This window comes from Chinchilla lanigera, unplaced genomic scaffold (assembly GCF_000276665.1).
Source record: "Chinchilla lanigera isolate Chin_1 unplaced genomic scaffold, ChiLan1.0 scaffold00074, whole genome shotgun sequence".
NCBI classification, from domain to species: domain Eukaryota; kingdom Metazoa; phylum Chordata; class Mammalia; order Rodentia; family Chinchillidae; genus Chinchilla; species Chinchilla lanigera.
Window position 1 is genome coordinate 9,770,060 of NW_004955475.1, and position 16,306 is coordinate 9,786,365.

The window sequence follows — 16,306 nt, forward strand, 5'->3', positions numbered from 1 at the left end:
CATGCTTGTGTCTGGTGGTCTGAGCAACTGATTTGAAGGTAACAATATGCAATGGAATTGCAATGGTGAACTCCTACCATCTTGTCTAGTGAAACTCTGTATTATCTCTAAGATTTTATTGAAGAATTATTTTCTTATTCTCTTTAATGGTTTCAGCAATCTTTCATTCTTACATCTGATAATATGAGCAATGTAGTTGAGGATAGCAATATGTAGTGTAACAACCACTGTTGATTTGTATTAATTTGTCTTGAGACCCTGTATCACTTTGAATGTTTTTGCTTTGATTTGTTTATGTATGTGATACTGGTATGCTGCTACTGTTCTATTTTTTGCTTGTTTATTTCTCATGTACTACTCTCTTTAAAATAAAAAAAGAAAAACATGTATATATGTGATATACATTAATATGTAAATATTAATATAGAGAGATATTTACACACAATCTACATATAAATAATATAAATTCATAAATCTTCAGAAATAAGATTGCTTAGTTTAAAAAATCTGTACCATAAATTTTAATTAGCACTACCAGGAGGCTATTTAAATTTGTTGATTATTGCAAATTTCAGATGTGTATGTAGACTCATTTTCATACTTTCTTGTTATCAGAAGATGTTATTCAAATTTTTCAGAGGGAAATATGACTTCTAAAAATTTTTGTGCAGTATCTTATCAACTATTCTGAATATTTTAATATATTTATTGTTTTTTTGTATTTTTGTTTTTGTGATTGCCTCTTCAAATATTTTGTACACTTTACATTGGTTTATCTTTCTAATTATTTTGAAGAAACTGTTAATTGGTGGTCCTTTGTCTTTCCTGCACATTGCAAATAGGTTATATTTCTCCAAGTCTATCTTTTATCTTTTGATTTTGTGATAAAAATGTTTTCAAGTTTTGTAAAATTAAATTTTTTTTTAAAAAAAATGAAAAAAAAAACCCACCAAAACACAGACACAAAAGTAGAGAGCTCGCTCTGGGCTGACAGAGTTCCGTTAGATTTAAGCTGTGCTCCCATGGGTGTGACTAGTTGGATGTTTTGTCTCCATCCTGTGACCTGATACAGATACCTTTAATTGGTTGGAGGGGTTGGGGGGGAAGCAGAGCAGGACTGGTCGAGCACTCAGTTCTCCACTGATTTTGGGAGGGGGAGGCTTCTTCAATTCCAGCGCCCTTTCTTCCCTTCAGCTGTTTATGTCGCCTCCCTCCACACCGCTGTGAGTGAATGCCCTACTCCTGTCTGCCTCTGTGCCTTCTCCTGGCTCTGTGTCCATGCCTCTCGCAGAATCTCTGTATACCCTGGGAGTTCAGTGGTGCCTGGAGCTTGGAAGGGGTGGGCGTTTGCATAGAAGTCAGGAGAGTCTAGACGCCAATGGGAAAGCAGAGTTTAGTGCCCAACAGGATGGGTCCCACACGAGCACCAAGCTCTGTGGTGGCTGGGAAGGCACAGAGCTTTGTGGAGTTTGGGGTGAGGGTGGGAACATGCCCACTATGGCACCATTCAATTGTCTCTCCTCCATCCCTAGATCACTCTAGTCACTTCGCTGCATGCCCCTGCCTGACTCAGGTCCCTATCCAGAACCACATCCTTGCTTTGCTCTGTCCCGAGGACTCATGGGTCCCAACTCAATCGCTGCCCTCTAATTTTCTGGCCCCCAATCTTCTTTAGTGCGCTGACCCGAGGGGGTTTTCTTCTGTGCATATTTCTCCTGTGCCCAGAGTCCCAGTGGGGAGGGAGGTGGGACAGGTGGGCACTGGGGGGGTGAGTGCACAGCTGGGCACAGATCACCACCACCCGGGCACGGGTAATGGCCATCTGGGCCCAGACTGCAGCCCCCAACTGTTTCACCAGGCTTTTCCCCTCTTCCCTCGGCTTCTCCCTTCAGAAGTTGGGTGCTTTCCCAAAATAGCCTATTTGCCAGAGCTGAGCTGTGAGCAGTGCCAGGGCTGAGGAAAGACCCTGCTTTTTCCTCTAGACACTCCTGATACTGGATACTGTCTGCTGGGTTCCTCCTTTAAACTGCCTTCCTGTGCCTGGGTGTTTTCTTTTGCTCCTGTTTCCCAGTAACTGCAGATCCCGATAAGTGACCTCCAGGGGGGATTAGAGTTGCAAGTGCTGCTAACTCTAATCCCTATCTTCTCTAATCAATTTAGCAATATTTTCAAGTTTTGGATGGGTTTATCCAGGTGCAATCCCATCACAAGTCAAGGAGTATCTGTCAAAAGCAGGTAGCATTACTCAATGTCTTATTGTTTAGGGATACTTACATACACATGTGATAAAATTACAAATAAAAACGAGGCAATGATAGACAAACATATCAGCGTAGTTACTTACAGTGAAGGAGGACATGGGAAATAAGATCAGGCAGAGGCACACAAGAGCCTTGGAATATAGTAGAAGCATCTGTCTCTTAAACTGGGCAGTAAGACATGTGCTCACATTATAATTCTTTGAACTCTTATACTCATGATACATTTATTTCATAATAGCACAAAGACAAAAAAAGGAATGGAAAAACCTAGCAGATCTTAAAGGACTATATACTGTTTTCAGAAACAAGAAAGTTGGAAAGGAGCTGAAAGGCCATGTTGGTTTTTGCTAGGTCACCCACTGTTCTATGCCTAATCGCTCTGACACTGTCACCCCACATTTGTCTTATGCCCCTCGTATCAACCCTCTTAAAGTGTTTACAAATTAGCGTCCATCGAGGCTACTCTTTTTCCAGTTGTGTTTTATTTAAACAAAACAAGTATTTAAAAAAAAGTTGAAATGGAAGCAGGCCATGCTAGTGGAGCATGGCAGATATCCCTCTCATTCCCACAGGCTGAATAAATCAGACAGGAAGTTTAGTCTTTAGAACAGGTCAAAGATAACCCTGCAGTGAAAAGTAGCCCTCTTCACTCACCCCACAGCAGCTACAATAATTTTGATAAGCGCAGCTATATTTTATAAAACCAAAGTAGGGCTTAGAAAAGTCAATCCACACTAACCAGCTTCTCCCATAAGATTAAATGGAGATGTTTATGATTCTTTACGACTCAGCCAAAAGTGAAAAGAACGGTAAACTAAGCTCCTCTAGAACATCGCCTTGCCAATAGGGTATATGACTGTCCAGGAGATAATGTATGTGACGAATGTCTGTCACCTGTTGCCATGGGCAGCTGTTCCTGAACCTGTGAGTTAGGAGTTCCTTAAAGGTACATGTACATAGGTTCCAAAGATTCTGCACCCTATAAACTTCCCCTTCAGACTGATAAGCTCTTCGTTTCCCACCGTCCAATCACCCTAGGGAACTGAAGCAGCTTCCCAGTTAGCATCTGCTTAGCCTCATTTCTGTGATATGACAGCTTCTTTCTTTGAAAATTGTGGTTCTGTCTCCCGCAGCTACCACACTGCACTGAACGAATCCTCAGTTCCTGCCACCCCCAGCTTGGCTATTTCCACACACACCATAGTGCATGATTTTATCCAATTGGTTAGTATACAAAACAAGCTTAGAAGGAACATTAAAATAGCCAGGAGCGGGCCAGGAAACTTGAGGTTTAAGCTGAAGTTAGCCAGTGACACTACATAACAGGCCAGCCCAGCATACCAAAGCAGGTGGGTAAATGACCAAATCCCTGATTGCTCTAATTACATAGACAGAGAGATCAAGGTCACTTGCCTTTCTGAGCTCCAGGAACCTCTGACCTAGGACTACACTTGGGTGGTTTCCACTGACTTTATCACCTGTTTTGATTCACTCTTGCTTTCACCTCCCCACCTTCCTGACTTCCCGGATCTCAGATCTTCAACTTGTTTCTTGATCTCTAGATCTCCATTGGGTAGGCATGGGCTTAGGAGGATTTCGACGCATGTTTATCCATCTCTGTGACCTACTTTAGCTAGGTGCTGCCCACATCCTATTGTGACAGAACTCACTTGAAAGTTTGTTCCTGCTGTGATGAATCCGTACAGGCCAGGGACTGAAGGTAAGAAACTGACTGAAGAAGAAATTGATTCTCAAAGCTGTAGCCCCAAGAAATAACATCAAGCTGTGATTTAGGGGCGAGACAGTATTTTTTATGTGTAGTGCTTGAGAAAGAAATTCCTACTGGAAAAGTGTAGATCAATAAAGATAGATAGGGGATCAATAGAAAAGAAGGTCACCTATAAAACAATGAGAAAACTATGTCATCAACTAAGAATTATGGTTAATAATCCTATGAGGTCCTATTAATAAAAACAATAACGATTGCGAAAGGAAAGGGTCAGTGTACTTACCAACAACCAGGTCGCCATATCCTCAGGTTTCCTAATGTCTTTTGGCAATTACTCATTTTCTTTGATACAATTCAGAGTGGCCCAATCCACCTACATACCAAGAAAGTCTCCAGATGCCCTAGATACTCTAGCCTAGGAAATTGCGAAACACTTCTACCGTTAGCTCGGATGAGACTAAATTCATTTTCTTTTTTCTCAAAAGAAAAAGAAAGCAATCCAAAAGCATAGAAACTGACATGCTGATAAAACACAGTTGTCTCACATTAGTTTATCCTGGGTACAGACTGACATCAGCGATCCATTACTTACAAGTCCCGTGTTTCCAGATTTCACCTGAGGACTGGCCTTGGCTTGCATTTGAACATCTCAGTTTGAACAGAGGTGATTCTAAACTGCAGCACTCCTAGGTCTAGTAGGACAAGGGCATCACAAAACCTGCTTTCTGAGCTGTTTGGAGGCTCTTCTCAGACCCAGTCATCCCCTTGGAAAGAGAGGCTGACTGCCAACCCAGCTAGTTTGTCCCTGGACACTACTCAGGTGAATTGAGGCGTGAGAATGTCTCTCACTTTCTGCACCACTGAGTACTAAAAGTGGCTGGTGGAAAGGACACCAAACAGTGCTGCTGAAAGGGCTGCAGGTAAAAGAGGTTTCTAATCAGTGACTTTTCACCTACAACTGAAAAACCTAGACATTTCTCCAGAATGTGGAAGAATTGGGTCTAAAAATTAGTGCTTCTTCCGTAATAGAAGATTGGTTAAATGGATTATGGAATACACATACAACGCAATGTTACATATGATGCCATAAAAGAAAATTGACGTGAAAAATGTCCACAGGGCCAGGGATATAGCTCAGTGGCACACGTGCCTGCCTGGCAAGTGCAAGGTCCTGAGTTCGATTCCTGGTACCAAAAAAAAAGACCAGAAGAAAATCCTATTTAAGGCTGGGGATATAGCTCAGTGGCACAAATGCTTGCCTTGCAAGCTTGGGGTCCCGAGTTCGATTCCTGGTACCAAAAAAAAAAAGGAAAAGAAAAAGAAAAATGTCCACAGTATACCATTAGATGAAAAGACAGGTTATAAAATGGGATATAGAATATGATCTCATTTTAGTCATATAAAATAACTAACACTTATTTAACTGTTAATATGAGCATATATATATATATAAGCAAAGCATTTAGCAAAGTGCTTTACATAAATTATTTTATGCAAATGATAATCCTGTACCGTGAATAGATACTTATCATCTTACAGACGAGGAAACCAACGCTAAGAGGGTAAGTCATTTGCCACAGTTCACTTAAGTGACAGAACTGAGATACACACCCAGATATGTTGGACCCCAGAACTCAAACTCTTAACAGTGGCACCATTATCAATTCCTACATTTGTATAGAAAAAAGGCAAAAGAAAAAAAGAGGGCCAGCAAGATGTGATTGGTTCTTGTTATTGTTCTTTCCATGAAGTGAGACTGTGAGTGACGTTTGCTCCCTTTATACTTTCCCTAATACTCTAAAAATTGTGTGATTTACATGGATTATTTTCATAATCAGGAAAAACAAAATCCATTTCCATTCTGAAAGAAGCCAACAAGCTATTGTCTGCAACATGTTCACAGCAAACTACTGGGAAATAACTTAATTATTACAGACTCTTGAATTCCCTACCAAACCCAGTTGTGCAGAATGAATAAATAATACGCTTGTACATATGTCTTTTCAGACATATACAGATATTATCATTATGTATACACATAGTGGTTTCAGTTTGTCATATATTTCTCAAATGAGATTAAAAATACAGCTATTATCATGTAGAGATCCATCCCATTTTAAACATTAAAATACTAAAGCAAAGATTGGGATCTGGTACCTTGAGCATCTACTGTACAATTTACTTTTTTTTGTTTCAGGGAAACAGGAGGAAACAGGGGGAAACACACAATTCGTACATGATTAAAAATTAACCCAAGAGGCTTGTTTCCTGGAAAAGGTAGTTTATCAGAATGAGAGAGTGTGGAGATGGAGTTGACCTAAGATATCCCCTTCTGGAAAGACAGAGTGTTAATTTCCCGGGATTGCCCAGGACAAGCCTCCGCCCTCACCCACAGGGTGACGGCAACACATCAGCAGGGCGGTGGGGCTGCAACACCTGAACACTAACATCTGCTCAAAGGCCAGGCTGCTTCCAGTCAGCAGGAAGACGTTGGTTAGGCGGGCACTCAGGAGAGTAAGGCAGGCAAAGTGTATGAACATTCTGTTTTGCCATACTGCCTTGAAGTACTCCCTTTCTTTCTCCTTCTTCCTTCTTGTCTTTTATAAAGTGTCCTTTGTCCTCTCCTACTGTATAGCTTATTGGCTCCCACTGAAGTCCCCAGGACATACTCGCCATAGGACTCTAGTCCTCTCGTTGCATGTTAGAAACCATTGGATCACAGACCTGAGACATCAGACCCTTGCTGAGCGCCCAGCACTGAGCACCCACGACTTTGCAGGCATGAAGGACACTTACCCTAACAAATAAGATATGGTCTCAGTCCCTTTAGATGCATATGATTTTCAGGTGGAAAAAGCAGAAAGCAGCACACACACACACACACACACAACCTGGTTTGCTTTAATAAGCATGAAGTTTTTTTAAAAAGGTAAGAGACAGATCTGAGAGATGAGCGAGGGCTTTGTTGCTTTGCCTCCCCGTCCTACTTCAGCCTGTACTTAGGATTCACCTAGGAACCAGGCTCCATACCCTGTCTCTGCTAGTGGAAGCTGGCATTGAAGCTCAGAATATTGGTCAAAGAAAAACAGTCTTTAATAATTCAAGGCATGTCAGAGGGAAGGGAAGAGAGATTGTACTATATTAAAAGCAAATTAGGGGGCTGGGGATTTAGCTCAGCGGCAAAGCGCCTGCCTGGCAAGCGCAAGGTCGTGAGTTCGGTTCCCGGTACCGAAGAAAAAAAAACCGAAAAAAAAAAAAAAGCAAATTAGGGTCTGCCAAAGAGATCATATCTGAATCCAATCCAAACTGAATCCAGCTGCCAATCTGCAGGAAATATGGAAGAACGTGCTGACATGTACTGTGATTAGCAATAAGCAAAATCCAGACTGTGGAAAATTCCACAGACCAAACGGTAGGATTGTTCAATAGCTAAATCTTAAGGAAAGGAAAAGAGGAACCTGTACATTAGAACAGACTTGAATGCTTCAAAAATTCCAAGGTCAAGAAAGGTAAGGAAAGGCCAAGAAACTGTCACAGATCAGAGGAGACTAAAGAAGACCTGCTGATTAAATGCAACACGGAATCTTGGTGGGATTCTGGAACAGAAAATGGACATAACAGCCAGGCGTGGTGGTGCACACCTGTAATCCCAGCACTCGGGAGGCTGAGGCAGGAGGATCATTATGAGTTTGAGACCAGCCTGGCCTACAAAGTGAGCTCAAAACCAGCCTGAACTGCGTCTCAAGACCCTGTCTCAAAAAGACCAAAAAATAAATAAGTAAATAAATAAATATATTTTTTTAAAAAAGAAAGAAAATGGACATAAGTGGAAAAACTGATGTAACCCAAATAAAATCTGAAATTTAGGTAACAGAAAATCACTAGTATTGGTTTCTTAGTTGTAATAAATATACCAGGGTTACATAAGATGTTAACATAAGTGGGAAACTGGGTGAAGGGAATAGGGAACTATCTGTACTATCTTTGCAATTCATAAATCTAAAATTATTCCAAGATAAATAGTTTTAAAAAAGGAAGAAAGCAACTAAAAGGCATATCAAATTTTTAAATGGATAATAAGGGAAATTACAGTTTGGTTAAAAAATAGAAGTTGGGTATAGTAGCACATGCCTGCAATCCCACCACTCTGGGAGGCTGAGGCAGGCGGATCACAAATTTGAGCCCAGACTTAGAAACTTAGTGAAATCCTGTCTCAAGATAGGAAAAATTTTGTAAAAGTCTAGATACATAGCTGAGTGCAAAGGCCCTGGGTTCAAGCCCCAGTATACAAAAGAATAACGAAGAGAGAGGGGGAGAGAGAGAGAGAGAGACAGAGAGAGAGGGAGAGAGAGAGAGAGAGAAAGAAAGAAAGAAAGAAAGAAAGAAAGAAAGAAAGAAAGAAAGAAAGAAAGAAAGAAAGAAAAAAAAAAGAAAGAAAGGAAGGAAGAAAGGAAGAAAGGAAAGAAGAAAGAGAAAGAGGAGGGTGGAAGGGGAAAGGAGAGGGGAGGGGAAGGAAGGGAAGGGAAGGGACAAAAAGATAAATCTAAATATTAGGATAATGGTTACTTTGGAAGGAAGAAAAGGGTTGTGACTGGAATGGGGCAGATGGAGAAGGTTCTAGGGTAGGTAGAAAAGTTCTTCTTCAGCTAGTAGTAGTCAGTTGTCTTATAAGTAGTCAGTAAGTCAGTAAGTCATCTTATACATACATGCCCCAAGTGTTTCTTTGTATATGGATTCTATTTTACAATGAGAGAGAGGAGGGAGGGAGAGGGAGAGAGAGACTTAAGAAACATAACAATGAGTGGAGAAATTTTTATGCCCATATTTTGTACTCTGGGCAACTACTTTAAAGATAACAACATGCAATATATTAACTATTGTTATTCTCCTATTATATTTTATGAAATTTTGTTTTTGCCGTTTTTCCACAAAATAAAATTTCAAAAAAGAAGCATTCCATCTGGCTGGACGTGGTGGTACTGTAATTGCAGCACTCTGGGGAGCTGAGAGCAGGGAAATCACAAGTTCCAGCCCAGCCTGGGCAACATAACAATTTAGCAAGACTCTGTCTCCAAATAAAATAGAAAATGAGCTGGAGATTTAGCTCAGTATGAAGACTGTAATTTCAGTCCCCTGGAAGGGGGATCCAAATATAATCAACTGACCTAGTTGGAATGAATTGAGTATTAGATATCGATAGGGAATTGTTAAATTTGTTAGGAATGATAACAGTGAAGTTATTATGGAAGGAAACACAGTATCTGTATTTCTGTAGATGCGTAGTGAAGAATTTAGGGATAAGACACATTTTAGAATTGCTATGAAGTACTCAAAAAAAGTGAGGAGATGGATGAAACAAGTATGGAAAAATGGTTTTTTTGGTTTTTTGGGTTTTTTTTTTTGTTGGGTTTTTGTCATCTTTTTGAGACAGGGTCTTGCCATGCAGTTCACTTGGTAGCCCAGGCTGGTCCCGAACTCCCAATGATCCTCCTGCCTCAGCCTCCCAAGTGCTAGGATTACAGATGTGCACCACAACAAGCAGCTGGAAAAATGTTAATAGCTTTTTTGTCTGGTTGGTTTTGATTTTTTTCTCCAGTGCTAAGGACTGAACAATAGTTGTTGAAGATGAACACAAAAATCTCATTCTTGAGGTTTGCATATGTTTGGAAATTTTTCTACTAACTATTACAGGAGTGGAGTAGCCCCAAACCAGGCTGCTTCAGAGCTACAGAGATCTAATGCTACATCATAGACTCATAACCCCACAGAACTCCCTGCCCACCAGCCATCTTCCTAAGCTCCCAATTGCTGAGTGGCCTGTGAGCAAGTTGTCCCTCTCATTCTCTATGTCGCTTGGACTGGATGATAGTCACTTTCCCCTTTCTCCATCCTGATGTCCTAATTGTCTCATGAAAGAAAGGCAAAGGGCAGATGGGCTGGGCCGGACCTGACGGCACAGTCCTCGCTGCTCTATAACCCGGCCCTGCAGTGGGTGGACTTGGGGGTGGGGCAATGAAGGGAATGGGCAGGCGCCAGCTCCTCACAGTCATATGCGTCCACTACCAAGTGAGCCTCCAGAAGCTGGTGGCGCCTTTCACTGGAACACTGCTCTGAGGTCTTTGCCTCCTTCGGGCTCCAGGGCACCATGCCTTATTCTAAGCAGCCTAATAACTGCCAGATTCTGAGCCTTTTGCAGTGGCCCTTGAGCTACCTTGCTATATGTGAGTACCAACCCAGGAGCACATAGTGAGAAGCCAAAGCAGAGGCCAGGGCCGGATGTGGGGTGACGTTAATGATCATGGGAAGTCTCATCTCTGGCATTTTGATGATGAGATGTGCTCAAGTATAAAGAAAAGGAGTTTCAAGTATGACGGGTGCCCTGCAGAAGAAAGAGGTAGAGCCCGGGGCAGAGCAAGGGCAGCAGTGTAGCAGAACAGGGTCCTGGAAGAGATGAGTAGATCCTCGCTATCTAGCCAGGGAGTGCTCACTTGTGGGGCAGAGGATTCGTTAGCGTTATAAACTTAGAGAAATCTGGCCTGGGTTTGCAGAGCAGAGTTCCGGCTCTGGAAGGAAAGCGGTAACACGGGGGAAGAAAGAGAGGCAGTGGAAGGAGCCGTGAACGGACAAGGGGACAAGAACAGTGGATGGGAAATGGCAGAGGGATGAAGAAGTCGGGTGGGCAGGGTGTAGGGAGAAATGGGCAGTATCAGGGCAAAGGAGGGTGGACTAGGAACTTAACGAGGCTTCTGGGATGATGGATAGGGAGTGAACCAGGAGACAAGAAAAAGATGGCAGCCAAATAGGGGAGGGGGAAGGAGGTAGCGTGAAGAGAGCAGGCGCAGTAGGCTGGTGGCCGGCAGAGGGCGGGGAGACAGGGGGGACAGGTAGGAGGAGAAGTGGGGCTTGCATACGGTAGCTGAGAGAAGAAAGTTTGGAAGGCTAAGTAGGCATATAAGGTGGACGGGCAGGACCCGGATTGTGCTGAAGGCCAGGGCAGTTTGGAGAGCTAGCTGGTAGTGAGACTGGACACGGCCGCGCTCTGCTGGAAGTACAGATTTGGTCTGACCTCATCTTTCATCAGTTTGGATCTTGCAGCCGTTGTTTATTTCTCTGCTGTTTACACCCTTGTGGCTGCTACCAGCACTTTACTTCGTCTGGTTGCTCTTGGACTGGAAGACTCCAGAGCAAGGTAAGGCTCGTGGGCCTAGAAAGAGACCACTCCACCTTAACCCGCACCCCTGCGCGTGAGTCCCGCTGGCCGGGCCACAGGGCTCCCCTCCGCATTCTCCGAGCCATGGGAGCTGGTCCGGCTGCGACCATCCTGGGCCTCCCTCCTCCCTCACCTCACTAACAGTTATGGTCCCTCTGAACTGATACGGAAGCTCTAGGTGAATGAGAGGGGTGGCGCGGCACCTGCTGACTCACCTTCCTCTGGCGCTTTTGTCTCAGGTGGCAGGCGTTCAGCCTGGGTAAGGAACTGGTATATCTGGACTCACATCAGGGACTATTTTCCCATAAAGGTAAGAGTCTCTTTCCTAATATGCCCCTCCTAGAGCCTAAAATGGTAGGCATTTATACCAAATGATTAGGATTGTCCATAAGGAAGATGAACATCTCAGAGACAGTCTCAGTCCAGGCTAGAGACCTTCAGGATCCTCTGAACTCTGCTAAGATACTTGGACACACTTGGCATGAGCTGTCAGACTCCACAGGCAGAGGGCAAGCAGAGTTCAGTGCAGTTTAACAACATGAATGGAAAGCCTCCTCTGCCTTACTTGTTTTGGCTACACAGAAGTGAAGAGGATGTGATTCTCTTCCGCCAAGGACTTCACCTCTAATGGGGAGGGTGGGCAGACAAGTATATAATGACGATTTGGTGCAAGGGCAGAAGTAGTTCAGGTGGTGGATATTAAGGCTATGGTGCTAGCTAAGCAGAGTTTTCAAGGTTCAATAAAAGTTAGCCACCAGTTTGTGGGCATTGGAAAGGAATTTGGAGAAGACAATACCAGGATGAGGTTGTAGAAATATACCACTCTGCTGACCTCTGGGCACTGCGGAGTAGACAAAAAACACTGCCCTGTTTTTCAGAGCAGAATTTCCTGGCCTTTGTCACATAGCAGCACTCAAAAAAAAAAAAAAAAAAGGTCACATGCATAAGACACACCGACACACATGACCAAGACTACCTGAAGCCACAGGCAAGCTGTAACTCGCTCAGGTCCTGCCTTGTTACCCCAGGGCTGAGGAAACTACCTCTTGGCCTCCTGAAACCTGGGCCTACTCCATTTTATTGGAAATTTCTATTTCAGAAAGCACTCCAACCCCGGAGGGATGTTCGCGTAGCTCATTTTGTCCCCTCTGGCCTTTCTCTCCGTGGCTGTAGCTCGTGAAGACCGAAGACCTGTCACCTGAGCGCAACTATATCATGGGGGTTCACCCCCACGGCCTCCTGACCTTTGGCGCCTTCTGCAACTTCTGCACTGAGGCTACAGGCTTCTCAAAGACCTTCCCAGGCATCACTCCTCACTTGGCCACCCTGTCTTGGTTCTTCAAGATCCCTTTTATTAGGGACTACCTCATGGCCAAAGGTGCGTCTGACCATACCGGGCCATCTGGCCCATTTCTCTCCTTGAAAAGTAGCTTTTTAAGTCCCCCATTATCACAGTATAGTGGTTCAAAGTATGTGCACTGGAGCAAACTGCTCCGGCTCTGCCACTTGCTGTGTGATTGATCTTAGGCCAATTAGCTAACCTGTACGGGCCTCAATTTCCTCATTTATAAAGTGATGCTGATGGTAATAGCCTGACCTCAGATGTGGCATGAGATGATATAAGTAAAGCATTCGACATTAACACCTGGCACAGACCGTGGGCTCAGTAAACAGTAGCTGTTGTTTCTAATGGAGAAAGAAAGTAGAACTGTAGTTGAAATTCAGAAAGTCGACCTGGTTATCCCACTGAAAACCTCCCTGCTGTAGTTTCCACTTAGTGCCTTCTGCAAAGTGTAGGTGATTGCCTCAAGTTGGAATGTGTGCTGTTTGCCCACGGCCTTCTTTTCTCATTCTTTAGCCCCAGCTAGCGGAACCTCTTTTCCTAGCACCCGTGGATGCAAAGAAGCCAGTGTGTTCCCGTCCTGCTATTTTCTCTTCTCCCGATCAGTTTGTTCCTCCCTTCTCCTTGATTCTCTCCAGGCGTGTGCTCTGTGAGCCAGCCAGCCATCAACTACCTGCTGAGCCATGGCACTGGCAACCTCGTGGGCATTGTAGTGGGAGGAGTGGGAGAGGCGCTGCAGAGTGTGCCCAATACCACCACCCTCATCCTCCGGAAGCGCAAGGGGTTTGTGCGCACCGCCCTCCAGCATGGGTAGGTAGCCCCGGGATGACGAGGAGGGGACCTTCTCAGAGCAGTGGGAGTCCTATTATATATAGGAATATGGAATATGCGGCCTGATTTAAAAGCCTGGCTCCATGGGCTGGGAGTGGAGCTCAGTATAAAGTGATGGCGAGGCATGCACATAGCCGAGTTCAATCTCTAGCACCATACACAATACACACAGAACAATAACAAAGAAAATAAATGAAATCCTGGCTCTGAGATGTACCATGCACTCTGGAACAGGTTACTTGAACATTCTGAGCCTTGATGTTTTCATCTTTGTAATGTCGCTACTGATCATTGTACCTATTCCAGGGAGTGACTGTGGGCTTTGAATAAATTTATCCATATAAAATACCCACCATGTGCCTGGCGCACTGTAAATAATCAATAAACCTTAGCCACTCTGACTTAGGGGTAAAGAGGAACCTGAGGCTAGAGCTATAGGGTGCCCTCTCAGGCCAGCATTCTAGCCCATGGGATGCAGGGACAATCATCTTGTTGCACACCACAGCGGAGGGGAGTCTTGTCGTCTAAGGACCTTGCCTGAGGGGCCTGCCCGTGAGTCTGGGGTATAAGGTAAGCAAGAGAGCTTTGACCTGGGAGGGAGGGGCTCTGTGCTCTGGTCCAGGTCCTCCCTGAATGCCTGAGTGGCCTTCTCCCTTCTGCTCCTGGGCTCCAGACCCCCCACTGTGTCCTCCACTGTGTTTGTTGTAAGGATCTAGTCAGGTAAGACAGTTGAAGTGCTGAGAGGTGGCTGTTAGCAACTGATAAGATCTGCATGAAGGAAACGTTGTTCTCTTTGCTCTTCCTCACTTAAGGAAACTAACTACCCTGATTCTCTACCGAGGGCACTATTCGGGGTAGGATCTCATGGTCTCTGGGTGGTAACTTTGCTCTGCTCTAATCCCATCACCCACGAACAGCCCCCTTGAGGGAGAGTCCTATTATATATGTAATCCTTACAAAGTTACCCTCATCGTCTCCGTGTTAACCATCAGAAACAGTCAGGTGTTTCCGTCCTTGACACGTCCCGGAAGTTTTTCATGCTGTGGGCCACTGGCGAGCTCTCTGGCAGAGTCCAACTCCTCTTCCCTCTCTGTACGCCCATTTCCACCCTTGTAATGGTGGCCCAGAGATGACACGCTCACTACCTTGGAAAATTTCAGGACAAGAGTCTCGAGATAGGGGAGTTCTGTTTAGGGCAAGAAGAAATACTGTAGGTCATTGGGATATCATCATAATCCGTAGATATGGGCCTGGCCATGAACAAGTGTTCTTCCAGAATAATTCCCATTCTAGCCTGTGCTGGAAAAATAAATTGGAGTGTTCCTACAGGGCTCATTTGGTCCCCACATTCACTTTCGGAGAAACCGAGGTGTTTGACCAGGTGCTATTCCACGAAAGCAGCAGGATGTACAAGTTCCAGGCCTTCTTCCGCCGAATCTTCGGTTTCTACTTCTGTGTCTTCTATGGACAAGGCTTTCACCAAGGCTCCCCTGGCATCTTGCCGTACAGCCGGCCTATTGTCACTGTGGGTAAGTGTTGCTCTCAACCCCTGAGGCCACCTCAGCTCTTTCTTCGCCTCCGTCTCAGCACTCTTTGCCCTGTCCCCGCGAAAGAAGAAGGCAGCGGACTTGGAGAAGCTGAGAGCCAGCCAGGCCTGCCAGAGGGTTGGGCAGAGGAAGAAGAGGAAGCTGAAAGAAGCAGAGATTGTAGCACTTTCACCCTTTTCTTTTCCCCTCTCTCTTGGCAGTCGGGGAGCCTCTGCTACTGCCCCAAATTGAAAAGCCAAGCCAGGAGATGGTGGACAAATACCACGCACTCTATATGGACGCCCTCAGCAAACTCTTTGAAAAGCATAAGACCCAATATGGCTGCTCAGACAGCCAGAAGCTGCTTTTCTTGTGACTGAAGAGACTGCATGTATGCCTGAGAGCACTGGAGCTCCTGCCTTGGTGAGGAGACTCACTTGCTGCTAACCCAAGAAAAGCCTGGAAAAGGAAGGGAGACTAGGGAGGCTGTGTGTGGTAGGAGGACATTAGGAGTTCCTTCCTGGCCACGGTGAAGCCTTCCAAGGAGTTGTCCCGGGGAGTGTCAGAGGGGGGCATTCCAGGACATCTCTCACCCCGTTCCCCGCTGGCTTTCCTCTTTGAGACTGACTCCCAGGATCCTGAAGGACTTAAATGACAGCCAAGCAGCCCCCATTCAACTTTTCAAAAATGTTAATACAAGTTTAAATTGATATATAATTTGTATATCACCCATCTAACTCATTCAAAGTGCAAAATTCAGTAGTGTTTAGTATATTCACAGGGCGGGGCAACTACCGCCACTATTTAGTTTTAGAATGTGTTTCAGCAGCCACAGCGAACCTCGTACACATTAGCAGTCACTGCTTGCTCCTCCAGGCTCTGGGAACCACTAATCTACTTTATGTCTCTATGGATTTACCTACTCTTGACATTTCATATAAATACATTAAGTAGTCTTTCATGATTGGCTTCTTTCTCTTAGCATGTTTTCAAGGTCCACCCATATTGTAGCATGTATCAGTGCTTCATCCCTTTTATGGCTGAATAATACTCCATTGTACATATATACCTCATTTTGTTTAACCATTCGCCAGTTGATGGGCATCAGGGTTGTTCCTACTTTTTAGCTGTCATGAATAGCGTACACAGTTTTGTGTTATGATCTGTTAGCCTCAGCTATAAAGGCTTACTTATGAGTGAACCACTGCCCACCATGCCTTTTGGATAGATAAAAGGTACCTAACTCAAGGTCACGTTTCAGTTGGTACAGGTACTTCACATAGGTCAAATTGTCCTTATAACGGTTCCTCGACCTCCTAATTTGAAAGTATTTACAACCACCCACTTGATCTCTGTGCTTTTAATCTTCTCTAAATTCCGTCTAAAGACTTTTCTAGAAGCCATATT

The 16,306-nt window shown here is 44.4% G+C and overlaps 1 protein-coding gene across 1 annotated transcript; it reads left to right on the forward strand.

The window, feature by feature from the left end:
• Nucleotides 1–10,020: 10,020 nt before the first annotated feature.
• Awat1 (acyl-CoA wax alcohol acyltransferase 1) lies at nucleotides 10,021–15,616 on the forward strand. The gene is made up of 7 exons (XM_005401614.1): nucleotides 10,021–10,211; nucleotides 11,072–11,179; nucleotides 11,440–11,510; nucleotides 12,374–12,578; nucleotides 13,181–13,352; nucleotides 14,703–14,902; nucleotides 15,121–15,616. The coding sequence occupies exons 1-7, from the start codon at nucleotides 10,136–10,138 to the stop codon at nucleotides 15,273–15,275; spliced, it is 987 nt and encodes a 328-aa protein (XP_005401671.1). The 5' UTR covers nucleotides 10,021–10,135; the 3' UTR covers nucleotides 15,276–15,616.
• Nucleotides 15,617–16,306: the final 690 nt, after the last annotated feature.

Excerpts from the sequence above, each read along its gene's own strand:
- Awat1 (XM_005401614.1), top strand. The coding sequence starts at position 10,136 with ATGCCTTATTCTAAGCAGCCTAATAACTGCCAGATTCTGAGCCTTTTG. Across the intron at positions 10,212-11,071 it reads CTTGAGCTACCTTGCTATAT|TTTGGATCTTGCAGCCGTTG; the intron begins GTGAGTACCAAC and ends ATCTTTCATCAG. Across the intron at positions 12,579-13,180 it reads GGACTACCTCATGGCCAAAG|GCGTGTGCTCTGTGAGCCAG; the intron begins GTGCGTCTGACC and ends GATTCTCTCCAG.